The following is a 24,370-nucleotide window of genomic DNA, read 5'->3' as shown; positions in this document are numbered from 1 at the left end:
GACATTTGTATACTGAAATGTTTGCCTAATGGACCCTTTTCATAGTCATTTCGACATCACGGTTGGAAAGCAATGGTGGATTTAATAAAATTCAATATTTCATTTAATTATGCATTTTATATTTGCATTAAAATAGCTTAGTGTGCACTAAACCACTGAGACTTCATTAATGTCCTCCATTTTACTGCTCTTCCTACCTACATTAGTAAAAGGACAAAATAGTCTTGAATGTAGTGGGTTTTTCTTGTGCATGTTTTTTATATTGCATTAGATTAATGGAAACGATCCTGCTTATAATATATTGAATGTTCAATGCATGTTGGATGAAAAAGTGCCTCCTGAAATAGGATCTGTCGTACGGATTGCAACGATGCATATTTTTCTTTAAAGCATTTATGCACAAATACAAGTGGCAGCAACAGTGCTTTAAAGTCAAAAGCAAGGGGGTCAAACCACTTAAGAAATACATACATCTGCAACTAATTTGACATGGTTTTCAAACAAAATGTGAACACTTTATTTGGTTCCACCTTAAGTGAGGACATTACATTTGAAAAAAATCACCTACTAAAAGGCAGTATGAAATAGATTTTTCTGTTAAATTCAGACATTTTGACCACAAAACTAATCTGGAAAAATGGCGTAAGATTACTCAATGTCAGTCTGTATTTGCATACCTACTTTTGTGTTCTCTTAATAAAAATTAAAAATCTCTCCATGAAACATTCCCTGTTAATCCCCTATTTGCATTTAGACTTTTATAAATTGTATTTTTCATTACATGTTTTTTAAATATCAAAAGGAGACATTATCAAATAAGTAATTACCTGAATGTTTTTTGAATGCTATTTTTCCTTCAGTTTGAACGTGAAAGAAGACATGTCATGGAAGCTAAATAACAAAAAAGTGCATGAAAATGTATTTTTTGCCTGTGCTAAGCGTCTTATCTTAAAAGCATACGAAAGGCAACAAAGTAACTGTACTGCTCAGTTAAATCCAGCCATAGCATGTCACGCTGACTGTCTGCTGATCAACTCACTGCATAAAACTATCTGCAGGAGGTAAAAATAGTAACAGGTATCAGATCTCTTAAACCCCCCAGTCCGAGTGCTGCAGCTGAACTGCTGAAACAAAGAGGATTGAAGGTAATTATTTACTTGTTTCCCTGCAGAATAACTTTTTGTATTTTTATTCCAATACAGATGCTTTAATCTGTGTTTGAATCAAATGTATTTGTAGGTAGGCAGCTCTCCACTATTTCATCTCAGTGTTGAACTTGGATTCATTAACAGATCGTGTGCAGACACACAGCTCTTATTTCACTCACTCCTGCTCCATCTTCAACAACAACAACAACAACAACAACATTAGATGATTTATGAAGAATCTGCGGGAAGTCCACAGACGATTAGAGGGAACTAAAGTAACGACACAACAGCAAACCAACAGGTAAAGAAACATAGACAAACAGACATCTCGGTAGTCCATCTGTTTACTGATCTGTGTACTGCTGTATACATTTTTTTCCTTGTACAGTATTTGTGAATTGCAACGACAGTTTGCTTAAAATTTGGTCATTTTAGTGCTACAATATATAATAAGCAAAACTACCCTAGACAGAGTGAACAGTATATAAAGTACATTGAATGGGGTATGCAGAATATACTTTTACACAACTGAAGATGGAAGATGTTCATTAAATGTACCCAGTTGGGTTTAAACAAGTGATATTGCATTTAGACTGTAAGCACACCTAAACATGCACCTTTAACATGCTTTTTAAAGTTGTGACTGATTTGAAGTAACACATTTAAATAGTAATTTACATCCCACAATCAGAATCACTTTAATTGGGAAAGCATGTTAACAAGTTCAGTGAAATATTAACAAAATGTTCCCTTTTGGAACAGGGCCAGGACCCTTCTGGTGGTTGTTATGGAGTATGTAAGATATGAAGATGATGAAGATGATGACGATGCAGAGACTCAGTACATGATTGAACAAAGTCTGCTGGAGAGCAACAAACAGAAGGAAACACAGCAAGGTTCGACAACACCAGCCAGCAAAAGGTCAGTTCAAAAGAAAGAAAAGCTCACAAATATTACCCTGACGCTTGGTTTTATTTTGCGAGTGTGTGGGACAGAAATTCCCTCTAGAGGGAACACAGGGATTTTGCAGAACATTGACATGCACTAAAAACCTATATAACACACTACAGGAAAGGGAAAACCCCTCAAACACATAATAGGCCCCTTTGAACTCACACTGGAAGGTATTTGTACATAAAAGCGTTACATTTGATCACACTTTATTAATTTAACCAACAGTATTATTTATATTGATGCATTCACTATTATTTTGGACCTGCAGCCTCGGGACTCATCAGATTTGATACTTTAAACTGAGTTTCCCTGATTTATTTTACTTTTTGTACCTATTTTCTCCTAACCCTATCCCAGATGACTTTTCCTGTTCAGTTTAACAAAACTTTGAGTATTGAACTTAGTCAGCAACTTTCTTTTTGCAGCTCTGAGCCTGAGTCCGCTGACAGCAGTGCAATCTTCACTGCTATAAGACAAGGTGAGGGGGAGGATACAAGGCTTGAATAAGAGTGAAAAATAGGAATTGTTTTTGCCCGTACAATCTTTAAACCACAGGTGTTGAGCTAAAGGTGAGTAGACAATAACACATGAATACATAGCTTGCTCTAAAGTCCAAATATAGTTTATACACTGATCAGCCATAACATTATGACCACCTGCCTAATATTGTGTAGGTCCCTATTTTTGCGGCCGAAACCGCCCTGACCCGGAGAGGCCTGGACTCCACTAGACCTCTGAAGGTGTGCTGTAGTGTCTGGCACCAAGACGTTAGCAGTAGATCCTCTAAGACCTGTACGTTGTGAGGTGGGGCCTCCATGGATCAGACTTGTTTACCCAGCACATCCCACAGATGCTCGATGGATTGAGATCTGGGGAATTTGGAGGCAAAGTCAACACCTTGAACTTGTGTTCCTCAAACCATTCCTGAACCATTTCTGCAGTGTGGCAAGGGCACATTATCCTGCTGAAAGAGGCCACTGCCATTAGGGAATACCGTCTCCATGAAGAATATTGACCAGAGCATCACACTGCCTCCGCCAGCTTGTCTTCTTCCCATAGTGCACCCTGGTGCCATGTCTTCCCCAGGTATGTGACATACATGCAACCGGCCATCCAGATGATGTAAAAGAAAACGTGATCCATCAGACCAGGCGACCTTCTTTCATTGCTCCGTGGTCCAGTTCTGATGCTCGCGTGCCTATTGTAGGAGCTTTCCGCGATACACAGAGGTCTGCCTGGACACCTTGACCGATCTGCGACTACAAAGCCCCATACGCTACAGGTGTTTCAGAAATTTGAGCTACAGAAGCTCTTCTGTTGGATCAAACCACACAGGCCAGTCTTCACTCCCCATGCGCATCAATGAGCTTTGGCCGCCCATAATTCACCGGTTTTCTTTCTTTGGACCACTTTTGGTAGGTACTGACTGTTGCAGACCGGGGACACCCCACAAGAGCTGCAGTTTTGGAGATGCTCGGACTGAGTCGTCTAGACATCACAATTTGGTCCTTGTCAAAGTCGCTCACATCCTTAGGCTTGACCATTTTTCATGCTTCCAACACATCAACTTTTGAAGACCAAGTGTTCACTTGCTACATTAAACATCCAACCCAGTGACAGGTGCCATTCTAATGAGATAACCAATGTTATTCGCCTCACCTGTCAGTGGTCATAATGTTATGGCTGATCAGTGTATTTCAACAATGAATGATATTCAGCAGTATTTACCAATAAAATCATAAATGTAGATTCATTTAACTGTGTTGTTTGTTGCAGACTCTGATAGAAAGCAGCCTTGATATATTCTTGACTGTTGTTTATTTTTTATTTGGCCCATATACAGTATGTATTGTAAAAGGGACAGAAGATTAACTATTTCCTGTCTCCATCCTGGCAGGTAATGAGAAGCTCTTGAAGGGTCTCAGTGTCCAGCAGACAGACAGGTTTTCACAGACAGACAGCCGCGGATGGACTCCTCTCCACGAAGCTGCAGCTCAGAGAAACCAAAACATTCTGGAGCTCACATTCAAAGGTTTGTATATTTGGTACGCAATGACATAAGACCCTGATAATGAAACAAAGATGTATCGGATCCCCCTGTCCTGCAGTTTCAGGCTCTGTGGACTGTCGGACTCTGCGAGGACAGACTCCTCTGCTCCTGGCAGTAGAAGCAGGTCTGATAGAAAACGCATCCTTTCTCCTCCAACACGGAGCCAAGCCGGACATTCAGGACTGTGACCTGGACTCGCCGCTGCTCTTAGGTAGGCTGACCTCAAAAACTGTTAAAGATTCAAAGGCTTTCACACTTCACATTTGCCAACTGTGTGGCAAAATAAATACAAAAAGTATGTATATATAATAATAATTGCTAGTGATTCTTTAACTTAAAATCATAAAGAACCTGGAACTTCCCGAATAGATCGAAAATTGTTCTCAGTTATTTATCTGTCAGTCAACTTATTGAAAAACAAAACTATAATATAAAAATATTAAATATATATCATTAGTAATATTAGTAAATATTTTAATTGTAGTGGAGTAGAACGTAGCATGACAATACTCATATTAGTACCTGAAATTTGTGCAATTGAACAGTACTTGAGTAGATTAACTTAATTACTAAGGAGCATACAAAGAATATGTTAGTTGGACTCACTACTGTATCTTTCGGTAGCAATCCGCTCAGGCCGCGCTGAAATGGTGCAGCTGCTGCTCCATCAGGGCTCCTGCGTGAACAAGGAAGGCTTGCACGGCCGCCGCCCACTCCACGAGGCCTCCCGGCTGGGTAACGTGGAGCTGGTTACCAAACTCCTGGAGGCCGGGGCGCGGCCAGACCCCCGCAGCCACTACGGGCTCACTCCGCTAGCTCTGGCTGCTCAGAACGGAGACCTGGAGGTGATGGAGATTCTGCTGAGGAGAGGTGAGGGGATCACTCTGTAATCCGAAATATAAAATATCAGTCTAACACAAATGTTGTGATATGTATTAATTATATATTTGTAATATTGTAATGCTATTTGAAATCACATTTAGTATTCATCACAGAGACTTCTTCTTAGATATGGAGCTCTTTACCAAGCTGTGTCCTTAACTGCCTTATCTTTGATTGTTTCTATTTCGTATGTGCTCCGCCCTCTAACGGGCTTCGCTATTGGACACTCTCGAGGCTCCGCCTCGGCACCTGAGAAAGATTGACTGTACTCTCTGCCCAATCAGATAGTAGCATCCTCCCCTATAAAACCCCAGTAACTGCGTTGCTTGCTCGTCTCCCTTTTTTACTCAGCAACTTGAGAACTGGACGTTTTTCCTGCGATTTTCGTTTCACCATCTGTTGTCGCAGTTTTTTTCACTATTTTTTCCCCATGGATGCTCACACGGTCTGTTCCACCTGTGCCTCGCCCATGTTGGCGCTCGACCCCCATGGAGTGTGCTTTCTCGTGGGGGAGTGGTGCCTATCCGCAGACATAGTAACAGATATGGCAGCAGCACTCAATGCCCTCTTTGGTTCTCCCTGAGGGCAGACGACTGCCCTCCTTTGGGCGTGAATGCACTAGTCCACCAGGTTTGGCCCACCGGCCTATTGTACACTTTCCCGCCCTCACGCCTGATGATGCAGCTGCTTCACCGAGTCCGGACGCAGCATCAGTCCGTTATTGCCGTGGCTCCAGGGAATCCGAGCACCAGATGGTTCCCGGACCTGGTCCGACTTGCAGGCTGAGACTGAGGGGCTTGGGCCTTCCGGCTGCAGTTGTTTCCACCATTCAGAATGCAGGGGCCCCGTCCACCTCTAGGGCTTACACAGCACGTTGGCGGTGTTTGCGGGCTGGTGTGAGTCTAGGGAATTCGATCCGTGCTCCTTCTCCATGCTGGGTATCCTGGACTTTCTGCAGGGCATGTGTGACAGTGGTCGTGCTGCATCTACCTTAGGCGTTTTTGCAGCAGCAATTACGGCGGGTCACAATGGTCTGGATCGGTTCACGGTTAGCAGCCACCCGCTAGTGAAGCGCTTCCTGTGTGCGGTGGTTCGTCCCTCTATGGGGTCTGCAAACGGTGCTGGACGGTCTTACTGGTCCTCCTTTTGAGTTGTTGGATCAGGCAGACCTTGACATCTTATCGATGAAAACGGTGCTCCTTTTGGCCCTCATGTCAGCCAAGAGTGCGGGGGATTTATGCGACTTGTCTGTGCACCACTCCTGTATGTCTATTAGTGATGACGGGGTCGGTGGTGTTGCGGCCGAATCCGTCTTTTCGGCCGAAGGTTATCACTTCTTCATTCAGGTCTAGGGTGATTCACCTTAGGGCGTTCTGTCCGCCTCCTCATGCGGACGAAGAGGAGGAGCGCCTTCACACCTTGTCCCGTCTGTTGCTATGTCGGACGCACGGCGGTTTTCAGACGGTCCGACCGATTGTTTGTCTACCACGGTGGTCGGGTTCAGGGAGCTCCTGTGTCTTCACAGCGGCTCGCTCACTGGATTTGCGATGCCATCCGCAGATGCTACGAGGCGAAGGGCCGTGTTCCTCCTGCTGGTCTCAGGGCACACTCCACCAGGGGCATTTCTGCCGCAATGGTGCTTCTGAGGGGTGTTTCAGTGGAGGACATCTGCCTAGTTGCGTCTTGGTCTTCCACTTCGACCTTTGTGCAGTCCTACCTCAGGGATATGACTGATTCTGCTGATTCTGTGTCTCATTCGGTGCTTGGGGCACCGTCTGGGGGGACCTCGTCTGGAGCAGACTGAGGTGCGTTTTTTGGTATTCGTCAGAGCTTCTGACGGGGTTGCAATTCCGGTGCGAGACCCCCAGGCAGGCGGTGCTCGATCGGTGCATTGCTGTGGAACTCTTTTCTTATTCCTGGTTGGGTTCAGGGTTGTTTCGAGCTCAGCTGGGAACACATACGAAATAGAAATAGTAGTTACCTGCAGGGACGGATTATGAGTCCGTGGGCCCCTGGGCCCAGACGACGAGACAAGGCCCCCCCCCCAACACACAAATGCCGCATCCGCACACAACCCAACTCCGCACTCACGCACAAATCAGCAGCAGTACAAAGGTTGCGCTAAAAATACATTTTAATTCATGAAACATCACTTTTGAACAAATCAATCACACAGAAGTTATGATCTGAAACGTAGGCTATATGTTTGTGTGAAACAGGCTAAACATTATTAAATAGGCTATCATTAAACGCATCTCTTCCAGACTTTGCGCTGCGCAAATGCATTGACAATGTCATTAAAGTCCAATGACTTGGTCAGCTCACTCTCGATGGCCATCAGAGAAAGCCAGGAGAGACGTTCTTGTTTCATCTTCGTCCTTAATTAATTTTTTATCCGACCCAGGAGAGAGAATGATCGCTCACCTTCGCAGTTGGTTACAGGAATAACAGGAATAACGTGAGGAATAACCGAAGCGCATACTACACGTTCGGAAACATAGACTCAAGGGCATAATCCAAAATGAGTCTGAGCAGTCCTTTTGGGCTTGTGTCATCCCCAGCCTTGATGAATGACCTCAGTTGGATTAGTTCATCGCCTAAACATTCATCCATATCAGATGGGTAGGCAGATGCCAGAACACTGGCCTTCTGCATCACTGAGGCATCCGATTCAGTCTTTTCGAAGAAAAGCGCACTGAACAAGTCATACAAGTCCCTGTATGCCTCCAGACGGTGTCTGAGGCTCTGTGTGAGTGTGTCAATGGCAACATTGAAAGTCTCTATTTGAAATGTGCGTTTTCACCAAGCTCAATGCCCTCTCCTGCTGTTTCGTCAGCAAAAGCCTTGCGTCTCTTTCGACGACAAATGTCATACTTGTACACCTGGCTGACACCAGGCACACTCAATGCGGCCCTCTCAAATTGTTAAAAAGATCCCTTTGTGCAGCAACCCAATCACGTAGTGATTCCAGCGCTCTGACTGCATACTCAAGTGAGACATCGCTGCGCTGCAAAATAGCGCTAGTTGCATGGAATCGTGACAATATTGTATCCCAAAACGTGGCCATGAGCGCAATCTCCAATGTTTCAAACTGCTTACTGAGTGAACGTGCTTCTGAACGTGTCTCCCTTTTTTCATCCATATCTGTGGAAAAAAGCTTTACCTTTTCGTGCAACTGCTGGTAATTTTGCAACAATGCCTTTGTTGACTCCGCTCGGCAGCTACAGCATGTGCTAGAGAAGGATTTCAAAGTAAGCTCTATGCGAGCGTTAGAATGTCTGAATACTTTGCCCCAGCGATGCGGTGAGGCAGCGGCGAATTTGTACAAAGACTGCAAAAAATCAAAATAATTGCCAACTGCATCGCTACAGCCATCAATACTGTTCACTCCGACCAGGTTTAAAGAATGGGCTGCACATGGGACATAGTGAATCATTGGATTCTTTTTTTTTTTGGTAGGCTTGCAATCTGTTATATTTGCCACTCATATTACTCGCATTATCATACGACTGTCCACGACAGTTTGCAAGATCTAGACCAAGTTGATGCACCATTGAGATAACACAATCAGCTAAGCTTTCTCCTCTGTGACTATTGATGGGCTCAAATCCAACAAAGCGCTCCATTATGCATCCTGTTTCACTCACAAATCTAAAAATGAACGTAAGCTGGTCTATACGTGGGATAAATCAGTTGTCGAGTCAACTATTACAGAGAAATACTTGGCATCACGTAATTCCTTCATAATAGTTTGCCTTGTTTTCTGTCCCATGAGTTCTATGAACTCGTCACAGACTGTTGAGGATAAATAGGAGAAGCTGCCATGGCCCTTCTGCCCAAACTTTCTGATGTGCTCTGCCAAGAACGAGTCAAACTGCGATAACAATTCTAAATTGCCCAAGTAATTCCCATTGTGGGGTGAGCCTAGTAATTCATCTTGTCCCCTAAATGCAAGTCCTCTCTCCCCCAAGAACTTGATAACGGAGACAACTCTCCTGAGCACCTCCCTCCAATACTGCCTCTCTCCCTCTATCTGCTTCATCAGTCCGCTGTCAACGGTAGCTGCTGTTGTCCGACGATGCAGGGCGATCATACAGGCCAGATGTTCCGCACTTCTCTCATGTTCGCCAATCCGCTCTGGATGTTTCCAGTCGGAATAACAAGCGACGAATGAACGTGATTTGGACGAAAACAATTTGCATGCAAAACAGTAAATATTTCCTGTGGACCGAGAATATGTGATCCAGTCTCTATCAACGACTTGGCCATTTGGCAACATGCATTTGAGCTGGTCTTTTGTTAGAACACCAATCTTGCCACCTATTCCACTGTCTCTTGCAGAGGCAGGATAACTTGCACTCCAGTTTTTGAACACTTTGACCCCTCTGTCAATGAGAGCTTCTTTAGCCCTGTCACTTTGAGTGTCCCCCCAGCAAGCTGGGTCATTAACAGTCTCAAACCATGATGACACCCCTTGCTGCGCTCTCCCGTTAAGAGATGGTAACTGGCACTCCTCTACAATGCTAGCAGAGGCAATATGCCTTTGGTCCCCCTCCAAATCTACTGTCATGTTCTCCTCCTCCTTCCCAGCTTCAGCTGGCATAACACTGCTGCTGTCGCTGCTACTGCTGCTACCTGGCTGTCTCTCCTCACCATGTCCCCCTGTTATCCCTCAATATGTGTCCTCATTGTCCTCATCCTCCCCCACTTCTGTTGACATAACATCACTGCTGCTGCTGCTCCTAATGCTCACTGGCTGTCTGTCATCTGTCTTAATCACATTTAGCTGTTGTCACTCCATGTCTCTCCTCACCATGTTCATCTGTTGCTATCTCTCCATATGTCTGCTCATTATCCTCCCCATTGTCCTCATTATCCTCCTCCTCCCTCACTTCTGTTGGCATAACATCACTGCTGCTGCTGCTAATGCTGACCAGCTGTCTGTCATCTTCATCACATCTAGCTGTTGTCCCCCTAGTGGAATTATTTAAAAATGTAAAATTCTAGGAACTTGATTTAAAATCTCAGCCTCTCTCAAATCTTTCAGTTTTTTTAACTTGCGTTTAGCTGCTCCACTTAATACCTACCGCTCCATCTTGCATTAACTTAATCGTATTGTAACCGTTCACCTGCCTGTCAAGTTTTCTAACTAGCGCCCTCTATTGACACATCCAGCTATAGCCTACTAATTACATTCAGTAAGCTAACAGACTAGCTGTCTCCTAGACCACACGGCTTATATTTTCTTATTTTATCTATTATATATCTAGGCTTATATATAATATTTACAACATAAAATGTTTTGGTTGTCAAATTAGGAATCTCACAGATTCTCCCAGCCGACCACTAGCTAAATTTGCTTTTTTTCAGGCAACACTTGGCTAATATAATAATAATAATAATAATAATAATAATAATAATAATAATACTAATAATAATAATATGAAGACGAGAGTAAGATCAGTGTTATTTGACTAATATCTGAGGTGAATAACAACCCGTGGTGGTAAATGATTGAGGGGCCCTACATCAGGGGCCCATACATCTGGCCTGTATGCTTTTCCTGCACCATCGGAGAGCAGGTACCGTGGACAGCGGACTAATGAAGCAGATAGAGGAGGACATGTGACATTTAATACCCCACGTTATTTGATTGAGAGGCCCATTTCAGATATCAGGGGTGAATAACATAACCTGTGGTTCAGGGGCCCTATTAAGACATATTACATATCATACCCCTTGCTATTTCATTGAGAGGCCCCTTTCAGATACTAGGGATGACTAACATAACCTGTGGTTTCAGGGCCCTATATGACATATCCTACCCCATGCTACCTGATTGAGGGGCCTTTTTCCGATATCTGGGATGAATAACACACACAACCTATGGTTCAGGGCCCGTGGCATATGATGGAGGGGCCCTATTAAGACATATTACATAATATAACCAGTGTTATATGGCTTTAGGGCCCCAATAAGATATCGCGATTCAAATGTTGTAGAAACAATATTGAAATGGTAGCGGAGAGGCTTGGGCTTCAGGGCCCCCTTGGCCCTTGGGCCTGGGCCCGGTAGGCCCGTGCAGTAATCCATCCTTGATTACCTGGATGTAACTCCAGTTCTATGAGTATGTGCGGAGCCCTCTAACTACAAGCCCAGCTGTTCCCAGTTGTTGTTGCTGAATGTCAAGGGAGACGAGCAACGCAGTTACTGGGCTTTTATAGGGGAGGATGCTACCCGCTGATTGGGCGGAGAGTACAGTCAATCTTTCTTAGGTGCCGAGGCGGAGCCTCGAGAGGGTAAACCAATAGCGAAGCCCGTTAGAGGGCGGAGCACATACTCATAGAACCTGAGTTACATCCAGGTAACTACTATTTTTCAATTCTGCCATAGTTCATGAGAATATGCATGCAGTTGTTACGATTTGAGGTTGACATACATGAGGGAAGTATTTTCAAAATTCACTTTTCCCTTCTGATTTTGGTCCTGCAGGGGCGGATGTCCTGTCCCAGGCGCAGGACGAGGCGTCCATCCTGTACGAGGCGTCTGCGTCTGGAGACCCTGCTGTCATCAGTCTGCTGCTGGAATACGGCGCCGACGCCAACGTCGCCAAAAACACAGGACACATGCCGATCCACCGCGCCGCACACAGAGGGCACCTGCAGTAAATGTTAAACACTACATCACAGAACAATAGAACATGTATTCTTTATTCTGCAAGTAGATAAAACCTGCAAAATCAGATGAATGAAGTGTGTGTGTGCGTGTGTGTGTGTGTGTGTGTGTGTGTGTGTGTGTGTGTGTGTGTGTGTGTGTGTGTGTGTGTGTGTGTGTGTGTGTGTGTGTGTGTGTGTGTGTGTGTGTGTGTGTGTGTGTGTGTGTGTGTGTGTGTGTCTCAGAGTTTTAAATCAGCTGATTCCAGTCACTTCTAAGGGAGAAGTGGACGACAGTGGGATAAATCCACTACATTCTGCTGCTGCAGGCGGACATGCACACTGCATCAAGGTGTGTGTGTGTGTGTGTGTGTGTGTGTGTGTGTGTGTGTGTGTGTGTGTGTGTGTGTGTGTGTGTGTGTGTGTGTGTGTGTGTGTGTGTGTGTGTGTGTGTGTGTGTGTGTGTGTGTGAGAATAAATAATAACTCAACTAAATATTTCCAAATCATTTCTTGCAGACTAACTGCTCTTCCATTGAAACTCCCATCAGGCCTTGCTGGATGAGGGGTTTGACCCCAACGACATGCTCCATCCCTGGGTTCAGCGTAGCTATGACGACGGAAGGAAGTCAGCACTCTTCTTTGCAGTCTTGAATAATGACGTGCCGTCAGCCAAACTACTGCTGGAGGCCGGTGCCATGGCCAACCAAGACCCAATCAAATGTCTGCAGGTGTGTGTGTGTGTGTGTGTGTGTGTGTGTGTGTGTGTGTGTGTGTGTCCAGGGATGACATGTTTTAGCTAAAATGCTGACTAATTTCCTGATTTTTGGACTCATTCCTGCAGTACTGAATCATATCAAGCTTGTTTAACAAAACAGTTTGTGTTTAAAAGGGTTTTTTACAGACTGGAACTTTTTTAAGTCTTGTATTTACAGTGAAATTGCCAGGTTTTGCAGATGAATTTGCTGTTCGGAAAAAAAGTTGTCCCACCGGTGATGTCGATGTTGGTTGATGTTTCAGTGTGACTGTTTTGTCTTTAAGGTTTCGTTGCGTGTGGGCAACTATGAGTTGATCAACCTGTTGCTGAGGTATGGAGCCAACGTCAACTATTTCTGCAAAGTAAACACAACTCACTTCCCCTCAGCACTGCAGTACGCCCTTAAAGATGAGGTAACCTGTCACTCCTACACAGAAACAACTCAAACATTGACTTTAATTAAATGTATGATGTCAACAAATTACACACTACTGTACACACTAAGTTGACACATGTTGCTGTTTTGTGTGTCAGGTGATGCTTAGGATGCTGTGTAACTATGGTTACGATGTAGCACGCTGTTTTGACTGTCCCTACGGTAACAGCTCCCACATCCCTGAAGACTACGAGGGATGGAGCGACACCGTCATCAAAGACACCATGGTGACGACTTTATGTCTGTCTATACGCAGCATTGACATAACTAGGAACTAACACGTTGGCTTTGGTTGGTGAATAATGGTGAATAGATCAACACAGGCAGAGCAATTAAAATAAGAGAAACATATTATTTTTATTTTTTAAATAAATGTAAGAAATGTGTAAAAGAAACATAAATATATAAAAAGGAAAAATATAATAAGAAAATGTCAGGTTAGTGTGAAAAAATAGGTACGGAACATTCTCCAACCATAAAGTGGCCATATTTGTATTCCTGGGGACCTGATTTGACTACCATGAGTAGTGTTGCAACCATTGCATACAGAGAGCACAAGATGAACATTATTATCGAAAATATTTTTGTTTATAATAAATAGGCAAACTGTCCAACCCAAACGATCCAGATGCCCCTAAATCTTCATAATCAACTGAAAATGAACAAGTACAGAGTACAGATACAGATAAAATACAGATTGGGAGGACAATCTAATCTTGACCATGGAAAGCTTAGAAAAAATCATTAAAAGATCCTGCCTGCACCCACTTCAAGTCACATGATGGATCTGTCAATATTTCAATCTTAATTCATTTCCTAAAAGTGTAAAGGATGGTGTAAAGTGGCTGAAGCTCATTCATACGTAAACTGAGGTGTAAAACTCTCATTTGTTCAGTTCTGCGAGGTGATCACTGTCTCCTGGCTGAAGCACCTCTCAGGTCAGCTGGTGCTCGTCCTGTTGGATTACCTGGATCATGTGACCCTTTGCTCCAAGCTGAAGGCGGCAGTGATGGAGCAGAAGCAGTGGCCGGACATCTGCAGGCTGCAAGGTAAACTCGATTACTCACAAAAGAATATCAAAAACAACATCAACAACCATTCATTACAGCACAGAGCTTAACATAACTCTGAAATATCATCAAGAAAAACACCATTTGGGATATAATTTAAAGAAATGAGGAGCACGTTTAAGAAGCTGAAGAATAATAATGCTTGTTAAGCTAAACACTGCTCTCTTACTGTCTATGTATGCACCAATACACCCAGTTTTAGTATTTATAGATTTATGGATTTCCTGTACACTACTTTTTTCCTACTTCTTCAAGTTTTTATAATATTATTTTTCATTCAATATTTTTTCTTTTTTCTTTTATAATTTCTCTTATGAATGCCATTATACACCAAAGCAGTCCTTGTATGTGAAAATCAGTTTGGCGAACAGCTTATTTTGACTAAATTAAACTTCATTATTCCCTGCAAACAAGAATAAAACCATCTACATTCATATTTCTCGATGATTTCTGCTTCTACTCCTCTTCCTCTCCAGAAAATGCCCGCTGTCTGCAGCACCTCTGCCGGCTGCAGGTGCGTTGTTGTCTCGGGCGCCTTCGCCTCCGTTCGCCGGTCTTCATGAGCTTCCTGCCGGTGCCGGAGCGCCTGAAGGACTACATCCTTTACCGGGAGTACGACCTGTATGGCCGCCAGAGCAGCACGCCGCGCTGACGGGGAAATACACTTTTTTTGTCTTTATAACTCATAAAACAAACAGAAAATAAAAAGTTACGGAACCCGTAAAGGGACATGGGGAAATAAAAAAAAACTTAAATTGTTCTCGTGCTCGGTAATTTTTGGGATTTATCAGCACGAGAAACTTTCGCGTGGAGCACGGGAAACATTTTTTTATTTTTTATTTCCCCATGTCCCTTTACGGGTTCTGTAGAAAGTTAAGGTTATAGGTCATTTTAAATAACGTTGCAGTTGTCACAGTTGCAGCCGTTGGTACAGTGGTGGTTCTTGGGGGGCCCGGCTGGGGCCAGTTATTTTGTGAGGGGGTAAAATAAACGAGCAAAGAACGACAAAGACAGTATAAAACATAAAATACCGTAATTGGTATTTGTTTCTGTACAGGTATTTATTTCAGTAACTTTAAGTTACAGTTCTTTGTTTCAGTACTTCTTTTAGTAACTTAGTTACAATTGTATTAGATTACACAAACAATATGAGCTGGAACATGAATATCAGGCAATTAACAATCTCTAATGTACATCAGGGTCTCTGCATCCCTGGCTAAAGTTTTTCTAATTTCATATTACAGCAACAATAACCTGCGGTTTTGGGGATTTTTGGCTAACCAATAAACAAATGAGTCATGATTAAACGCCTTTGACCTCCTTGACTCAAAACTTAGCACACCAAGATTGATCAGCCTCTCATCAATCAGGGTGGATCTGAGAAAAGTTTTGACCAACTTCAGTGGAAAATCTTTGCTCACAAGTAGGAGAACTGACTGGGGTCGCTCTCTTGCAGAGTCTGAAGAGCTCAAAAACACTTCTTCATAAGGCTCAATGAACTGAACCATCTCTACTGTACGACTGGGTCTCTGCATCCCAGTCTGTATTTTCCTTTCCAAACTTATGCTGAAGTGATGTATTTCATGCCCCAAGTCATTAATTTTTTCATAATACAATTGAGCAAAAAGTCATCACTTTTTGGGTCAAGAGCTTGGATTGTATTCATTAAGTCACAGTTTGTCTTTGAAAACCATTTATTAAGCTCATGTATCATCTGATCAATGATAGGGTTGAAAAAAGCTGTACGATACCTGTCTATCTGGATCTGTCTCTCTCTGCCCAACTGAAATCAGTACACAGTGTTCAGCAAGTTTAGAGCGAAGTCTTTTCTGTTGTTTTGCTGCTGGCTGTATTGCAGTATCACTTTGCTCACAAACGTTCAAAACTTAATTCCACAAGTTAATTAAACTAATTAATGTTTGAACTAAAGATTCAACTTAATCAACAACTTTTGAAAAGTCAAGTGATGAAGATTGTAACATATCGGAGAGAAGTTTTTGTTTCTCCCAACACGCAGTTTTACAAGATGCACAATGAGTTCAAGATCCGACTGAAAGCAGACCACACGCCTCAATAGATCTCTCACCATTGCATTCTTGGGATATGTCTTGCAGTACTCTCTTAAGGGCGGGCAATCTATCCATAATATTACGAAGATATATTAACCTGCATGCCCATCTGCTGTCACTTAATTGTTGGAGTTCTCTTAGTGCACTTTCGTACATCTGCTCTGCTTCTGGGACAGCTTTGACTGCATCTACCAAAACTAAATTTAGACAGTGAGCATTGCAATGAATGTAAAAGGCATATTTAGCTTACTCTCTGATTCTAGCCTAGACCCCTGAGTGTTTACCACTCGTGATGGCAGCCCCATCATATGCTACAAGGTTGTTTTTGTAATCAAGACAGTAACTTTCCAATATGTGAATTGTTTTCGTAGCTGAAAATGCAGAAAAACTCTCCTTGATAGCGCCATTGAAGTAGTACCTGAGTACCTGAGTACTAGAGAAGTCTGTTCTTTTGTTTCATCTGCCAAGATGCTAAAGACTTTACTGTGTCTCACTTTGAACCCAGAACTTAATTCTGAATGTTTCTACTTGATTTTCTTACTACCTTTGTCAAGGTTAGCAATTGTCTCTAGAATTGCATTGAAGTTCCCTTGATTAGCCGAGCCTGCAGACTCATGGTGTCCTCTTCAGGCTATGTTTTGTGTTGCAGTAAGTAACAGCACTTCCCCTATAGTTTTTATATATTCCCGGTTTTCTCTAATGTGTTTATTATATAATTTGTTAAGAACATTTGCCAGTGTTGCATTATTTGTTACAGCTTTCTGATGGGCCTTCCATGCAATCATAGCTTGTTTGTGCCTTTCAGATCTGGCATGGATTGCAAATCCCCCCACTTTGTACGTTGTTTTCGTCAAGTTTTTGAATCCGGAAGGTGAATCAAAAACTGTGCATGTGATTTTAGGAGGGCTAAGATGTCTGCTGGCATAACAGTATGCAGAGTCCAACAGTTGAGAGTACTCCTTTTCCGGTCCCCCATCAAGGTCCTTGGAAACTATTTTAAGCTTTGGCTGCATTGCTGGCTCTTCTTTACATTTGCTGATATCTGTGGAGAAATATAAACCAAATAAATGTGACTCTTGATCTGTCGCTCACTGCTCTGTGCCCTCACTTTCAAACCAGTCCTCTGGGTCTCAATCTCCAGTTCCTCCTGTGTCTATGCCTGTCTGTCTGCTTCATCATTTTTGTTTTTTTGGGCCGAAAGAAGGACATGACGTTTTCATTTTGAAGAACTATAGAGCAAAAACAATGGAGAGCACAACAATTCAGCAACCCAGAATATTAATGTATAACTACTATCTTACTATTGCTGTCGTGCTTCAATTATTTTAAGTTGCAGTAGTCTTCTCGCTCACAGTTTAAAACTAAATAATATAAAGATGATCATAATGTATAGCCAGGCACCAACTCAAACTAACTGTTTGGGAAGATATAAATGTTCCTCCACACATTACCGCACACTCTACACGACATGTGACGTCTCGTCTGAGCCTTTCAATGAAAGCAAACTGTTAAGTAAACGTATGTTAGCCAACAACTACATCTACTGACCATGAGTCTTTCCTTGTAAAAATTAAACAGATACAATAGTTTTACAAGAACAAAAACATAATGTGACAAGGAATAGCTTTTTAAAGCTGTTGAAATAGTCTTATTTGACAATGAGTGCTAAAGTTAGCTTAGCTTGCTAACTATTAACTGAATGTAGCGTTGTTACCTTGCTACACCAACAGCAGCAGTTTTAAATGTTTAGGCCAAATAGTTTTTATGTTTTCAATCAGTTTTTTCTGATAAAGAAGGGTTAATGTGTTTTTTCAGGAAATAAGGCGTATTTCATTGTCTTTAGCTTAATGTCAAGAGATGTCTTTATTTAAATCTGTAAAACATGTTGCAGGGGATTTTCTTGTTTTTCTGGTGATCCATTTTCTAAAGCTAATGTTAATCATTTACCAGATGAAAGGCGCCATTGTTTTGGTTACATTTTACTTTCTCTTACTTATATATGTTGTTTATATGATCATGAAAAATTCTTCCCAAAACTGGTTGAAATCATTTTCTAGAGGTTTAGGGTTCTGATTTAGTTCCCTATTCCTTTTGGTCAAAGGTTATTTATTTATCATTTTAATTTGTGATGTTGAAGTACTTGACTCATCTCTGCACTAGCTGCTGCTAATGTTAATTGTAAAGGATTACTGAATCATCCCTCTGTTACTTGGTGTACTTGAAATCAACTCTGTATACAAGAGTGATTTTCTTTCGTTTCATTTTCAGAAGTTTAATAGAAATGTCGTTTAAATTGCAGTTTGAAAGGTGACGTCTGTTCGGCCCCTGAAAAGATCAATTTCTAAATATTTTTTTATTTTTTTTTAAAGAAACTTTGTTTCCCCAAAATGTGGTGTATGTGTTATGTTAATGTGTTATATACATTATATATTAGCTGTAGGTGATTGATTCTAGCCCAGAAAAACATGATTTAAAATGTAACTTTTGTCGTAGTGGAATAAAAAGGGTTGTGGTCACGTAAGATTTTCTATTTTTCACAGCTTCATGAGATAACTTTTTAAAGAATTTTTCATTCAAAAAGAATTGTTAGATATTGTTACTAATGGACAGTTATTGTGTGATTTGTGGGAAAAAATATCACAAATACCCATTTCAAATGATATATTTTGTGTATGATATATTTTTGAAACTGTCAAATTTCTAAATAAATAAAAGGAGCTAGCATTGATCTACCATTTTTTTTTTCAGGAAGCATCTTTATTTTGGTATTACTTGATCTTCTTGAAATCACCGAGGATAAGAATATTTGGGTAAAAAGTGTTCATTTGTGAATACATGTATCCGTTTGTCTCCAGTTTCCCTCTCAGTCCCTCTGTCAAATCAGTTTATTCAAACTATAAACAACTTCATAATCTTAAACACGCTTTCATTCTATAAGTCTTCACATGTCCTCTAGCGCACAGTAGATCCTGAAATTAGCTCCTCTATACGCTTGATTTTGATGATTTGTGACAATATAAAGCCGATGGAAGGTTTTGTAAATCTGTTGGATTAAGAGGACACTGGGCTGAGGAACATTTGCTTCATTGATCTGGCGATTTCTTCACTTGACGTGTCTGAGTAAATTACAACACGAGCCCAAAAGCTTCCGGAAAGATTTAATCTCACTTTACTTTCACTGTTCTAACAAACAGTCAGGATGATGTCAGATGCAGAAACTGCTGCTAAATAACTGATCGAGCATTGAGGCTATAATATCCATGTTGAGACACCATGATGATCTGAGGACACGAGGGCCGGTACCGCTTTAGACCCAAAAATGTTTGACACTGTGGTGGAAACGGACCCAAACAGGAGGACGTTAATGTGCATGCAGCTCCTCCAAAGACTAAAGATGTCTACCTGTTCTCACTCACTCACTCACTCACTCACTCACTCACTCACTCACTCACTCACTCACACACTCACACACTCCAGAAGTGTTGAGGTCACTGAGCGCGCTGAAGTCTGGATTTACTGCGACAGTTTCTTCATGAAACACAATCCGCTTTTTGTCTGAAGCTGCAGCGGCAAAGAAAAAAAGACTCAAATAATACTGCGGATTTCTGACATTTCACACACTGTGTCTCTGAATTTCTTTACATTTTATACATTTGTGGGTGGTAAGGGGGATACATGTAAAATACAGAACATTTACCCACACACATGGGTAAAAGGTACAATAAAAAAATAAATTATCACCTCGATAAACCAAAAATAAAATATTCATATTTGCTCGCTCTTATTCCAGCTCCCGGTGCTCTCCAGCAGGGGGCGGCGCTGCGTCACAGCCGGCCTCTGGAACGTGATGACGGAAGCATAAATGGACAAATGTGATTGGCTAACACCGACTCATCAGGACCAATCAGATAAGAGGATGGTGATATCTTTAAATGAATTATACCCAATTCTGATGACAATAACAGAAAGATAAGGAACATATCAGTGACGTGCGGTGAGGGGAGGCGTCATCATGAAAAGTAAAATGAAGAAATAAATTTAATGATCATATTTGTCCAGTTGTTTGTATTATAAAGTTATTTTCCTTTTAATTTCACCAGTTTTACATTATTTTGATCCAAAATCGCTGAATTTTCATATTCACGTTCAAACACTGAGAACGGCTGCTCGGTGAGGCACCAACCTGCTGACATGCTATACAGTGAGACTGTAACTGCTGTCTGTCTGTATGTCGCTATTAAAATGTTCAAACACTCTGGCTATATTAACTCATTTCCATACTTTAGCTGGTGTATATAATATACAGTGTTTTTTGTCAACTGTATGTCTGTAACGTGTCTCTTGTGCTGAGCAAAACCGCTGCGAAGAGAGACTAGGTGAGGCACGCAGTTCTCCTGCCTCATGGCAGGGGGTGCTAGTGAGTCCAGTTCAAATCTGATTGTGATGACGTCAGTGCCTCACCAGCCATGAACTTCACCGCACGTCACTGGAACATATATATTTTTATTTGTAGCTGACACTTACTGAGAAGCAAGTGATAAAATTATGAAAAAAGATGATTATTTTTATGTTTAACTTCAGGCTTAAAAGAAATACAGATATAAAAAAAAGTTTCGTCGAGGATTATTTTTTCGAATTTCTTTAAAAAATGATCAACTTGGGAAAAAATACGTCACCAGTTTTCACTTGCCTCACAGGTACACTGGGCAACATTATCAGTCAAAAACTTAAACTCCTCATGATGATTTAAACACATCATGTTTAACAAATGAAAGACTCCAAAGCAGTCCCTAATTTAAAAACCTGGGGTGAGTAAATGTAGTTTTTTTCTCTTTATGGAAAACAATTCTTTACAATGAACATGGACTTAATTATTTCGTATTGTTTTGCGCAGCGGTTCAATATTGTGATTTTATCACACATATATATATATATGTATATAATATATGTAAGAAAAATATTCTTTTTTAATAAATATTTTTGTTATTCAACCATATCACACAGGCCTAACTTAAAGAATAAGGCTGGTATTATTCTATATTTTTCTATAGTCAAGAAATCCCATTAAAAGTCCCAAACCAACAATGTGTTAGTCTGTCTCTTAAAACTTAGTGACTTTTTTTTATCTGTGGTGCTACAGCCCATTGGTTGTTATTGAAGATAAAAAGGAGAATATAAAAAATTGTTAACACAACTTTGGCCAAATCAAAGTCTCCATCTTTTATTTATTTTTTCCCAGAGCACTTTAAGCACTCCTCATTCATTTTGAACTAAACGTAGGAACTTAAAGTTAACTTTTTATATTGGAAAAAACAGGAATAGGGACAGAAATTAGTAGCTGCACTGTAGCTTTTTCCCATTAAAGGCCAACATGGACAGAAAGCTGTTAAAGCTTTTATTTTTATTTTTATTTAAAAAAAATAAAAGACAAAAATGTCACACAACCGAGCCACTCCATCTCCCCAAGAAGATAAATACTCAAGGAAAACTATTAATGGGACATTTAGGAATATTACTGTTTCCAAAGTCAAGAAAGGGATACTGGAGTCTGAGGGGCCGATGATAAATCACAACGTCCCCAGATAGAGTCACTCCTCCTTTGGTAAACAAATCAAATACCAGCAAAAATAATTTAGTACAAAAAAACTACATTAAATCTCACGTTTAAAAGACTCCTAAATCAGCTGGTCATTGTAGTTGTTAGCAAACCTAACTCAAACAGGAGGAGATTTGTTGAGCACTATTTTCCGCAGGGGATTAATCGACAATTGGTGCTACTCTAGTGAGTATTTGTAGCAGGTAATGATGGACATGTGAGCCAGTGCAACAGTGTGGCTTATTGGTGTGTTTTTAATCATTTGGACCTCAATGGCAGAGAAGAAGAAGATGGATGAGGATTTGGATATACACAATAGGTGTTAGTGGATCATTCCCTTGCTGGTTTGAGTCTTATTTTCAATGGGATTTGTTAAGAATAAGAAAAATATCAGCAGACCAGATTTAGGAAAGTGACACTTATGCTTTCAGTATTACACAATAAACCCAGAGGATGATTTACGGACACCGACTACTAACGTTTTTGACGTAAGCCCCAAAAACGGACACACAGCGTTTTTTTTTTAGAAATGATCTATACCCTTTCCTTAAAGCCTACTTCTATGTTTATACTTTATCCCCGTTCTCCCTGTGGGGCGATGCTGCCCTCTGCACTGCTGAAGGAAAAAAACAAAACATTGCCGTCTATCATCTCCATCTATTGCTTTAACAGATGCTTGGAGTGCGTTGTCGAGGTAACGCTGAAAGAGTCTGTTCACCGGTCCAGGTTTGGTTTCTGTAGGGAAAGAGGAGCGGAGAGGAGTGGAGGTGGGGTGAGAAGGGGGGAGGAGTCAGGGGAGTGAGGGGGAGGACGCAAAGTGAGTGTTCAGTAGTCGGCCCCTGGGATACAGCTGATAGGTCGCTCAGAGGACACTCTGTCCACAGACAACTTTTCCCAGGATGTGTGTGTGTGTGTGTGTGTCTATGTTAATCAGGACCAATTTAAGTTTTTATCCTTGGGAATAAGGACATTTTTGGATGGTCCTCTCATCCTTCAACGTGTAAAGTGGTATTATGATTATGAAAAGTGTGTGTGTTTCACTTTTGTTGTTTCACTCGATGTTTCAGCCTCACTGTGCAGAATAACCTACGTGAGTTTGACACAGGAAGCATGTTTTTCACTTTCATCTGCTTTGTTTTTTTCTGTACTCTAAAGACCCCCTACAATAACTTTTAAGACACAGAAATGATCCGCTTTGAATAGTCATTTCTGTGTGTGTTTTCTACAAAAAAGGCATCATTGAAATTCAGCGACCTACATCTACTTCTTGTCCCTTTTATTGAATCAGGACTGGCTCCGACCCAGTTGAGAAAGTCAGATTCAAGGAAAGCACAAAGAGACATTCCTTCGTTGGCGGATAAATGTTAAAATATCCCTCTGGTGTCAAACACATACATCTCTCTCACAGTGAAGCTTCACGGTGGAGAAGAAAAACCCATTTGCGAGTGCAAGGGGACAAATCTCACCTGTGGTGCTATAAATCAATGCAGATAGTTTTGGTGTTAGGATGTGAGAGACCAGCCATAGAGATGTCTGCCCATCTCCAGTGGAATGAAATTAGATGGCATTAAATGTGCCAAAAACATATTTGAAACTCATGATCCTCAAGATAATCCAAAGAGCATGTTGATAGCAGTTTAATGTAGGAACTACTTTCCTTCTACCAAACAACACCCGTCTGTATCATCGCGCACAAGCCTCTCACTCTGTAGATGAGGCATGTATCTAATAAAGGATGGGAGGATTGGCAGGAGTACTACGGAAGAAAGGAAATGTACCTACATTAAACCGTATGTGCATTTATAGCATTGACGATCTGAACTAACTCATGTGTGTGTGTGTGTGTGTGTGTGTGTGTGTTGGGAGCTACGGCAGGTTGTCGTCCTGCAGGCTCTCCAAGATCTTGACCAGGCTCTCCAGTCCGAACACGTAGCCCCGGTCAGGCCCGTCGTGCACCGCTGTGTCGCCGCGGAAACCCTTAAAGGTGGAGTGGGCGAAGTCGATCATACGGACGTCCACCAGTGGGGGTGGCTGCCGGGGGGCTGGCGGAGGAGGAGGAGGAAGAGGAGGTGGAGGAGGAGGAGGAGGATGAGGAAGAAGGGAGCTTAAGTTGGGAGCTGGGGAGGAGGAGTCTGGATGAGGGTGAGGCGAAGGGAGAGGGGGGAGAAAAGAGTGGCAGTCTGACTTGGAGGGTGGGGCCTGTGGGGGGGGGCGAGGGGAGGGGGAGGCCATCAGTCCAGGTCCCTGAGAGGAAGCGGTCCCCTGAGAGGACGGAGGCCCCGGGACTGGGTTCTTGCTCTTATCCGTTTCACAGGGAGCGTCTGGAGCCGGGGGAGCGTGAGGGCCGGGGCCACGGTGGGGCTCCGCAGGGGTCGCGGGAGTCTTCTGGTGGGACATTGCATGCTCAGGTTCCTACAGACAGAATCAGGAGGAATCAGCACGATGAAAAATGTAAAACACCAGCAGAGAGCTGCACAGAAGAGTTTTCATTTATGACATTCACATTTTGTGTAGTTTAGAGTAGTGTGTTATATATGTTTTCTTGGATGTCAATGGTCTGCAAAGGCTAAAATCCCAAAGTGGGAGGGTGTTTCTCTCGCCCTGCCTGAAAAGCCTCCATTGGACTACTTTGTCTACTTCCTGAACATAGTGACATCACTATGTGAAACTCGTGCTTCTTTTGGCTAACCCTCCAACACATTGTATGTGATAGGCTAAGGGGTGGGACATCTCTAAGTGGATGACAATCACAACAG

General features: G+C 42.0%; 2 protein-coding genes across 5 annotated transcripts in view; one reads left to right on the top strand and one right to left on the bottom strand.

Moving 5' to 3' along the window:
• The first annotated feature begins 1,057 nt into the window (after window positions 1-1,057).
• Window positions 1,058-18,372, top strand: asb14a (ankyrin repeat and SOCS box containing 14a). 2 transcript variants are annotated; one of them, XM_063910294.1, is made up of 14 exons: window positions 1,058-1,145; window positions 1,293-1,449; window positions 1,911-2,069; window positions 2,528-2,580; window positions 4,000-4,134; window positions 4,211-4,363; window positions 4,777-5,022; window positions 11,527-11,698; window positions 11,934-12,039; window positions 12,238-12,417; window positions 12,728-12,856; window positions 12,978-13,106; window positions 13,775-13,928; window positions 14,426-18,372. In XM_063910294.1, the coding sequence occupies exons 2-14, from the start codon at window positions 1,379-1,381 to the stop codon at window positions 14,599-14,601; spliced, it is 1,863 nt and encodes a 620-aa protein (XP_063766364.1). In that variant the 5' UTR covers window positions 1,058-1,145; window positions 1,293-1,378; the 3' UTR covers window positions 14,602-18,372. The 2 variants fall into 2 exon arrangements, with proteins under 2 accessions (XP_063766364.1, XP_063766365.1); XM_063910295.1 differs by having other exon boundaries at window positions 1,104-1,145; window positions 1,269-1,449; window positions 1,917-2,069.
• Window positions 14,966-24,370, bottom strand: part of ip6k1 (inositol hexakisphosphate kinase 1) — a 36,314-nt gene continuing 26,909 nt past the window's right edge. For all 3 annotated transcript variants that reach the window (XM_063910296.1, XM_063910298.1, XM_063910297.1), the window contains one exon: window positions 14,966-24,026. In XM_063910296.1, coding sequence (XP_063766366.1) covers window positions 23,481-24,026 — 546 coding nt within the window. In that variant the 3' untranslated portion in view covers window positions 14,966-23,480. The remainder of the gene's footprint in view (window positions 24,027-24,370) is intronic.

This window comes from Eleginops maclovinus, chromosome 20 (assembly GCF_036324505.1).
Source record: "Eleginops maclovinus isolate JMC-PN-2008 ecotype Puerto Natales chromosome 20, JC_Emac_rtc_rv5, whole genome shotgun sequence".
Lineage (NCBI taxonomy): Eukaryota > Metazoa > Chordata > Actinopteri > Perciformes > Eleginopidae > Eleginops > Eleginops maclovinus.
This window is presented reverse-complemented; position numbering and strand designations above follow the sequence as displayed.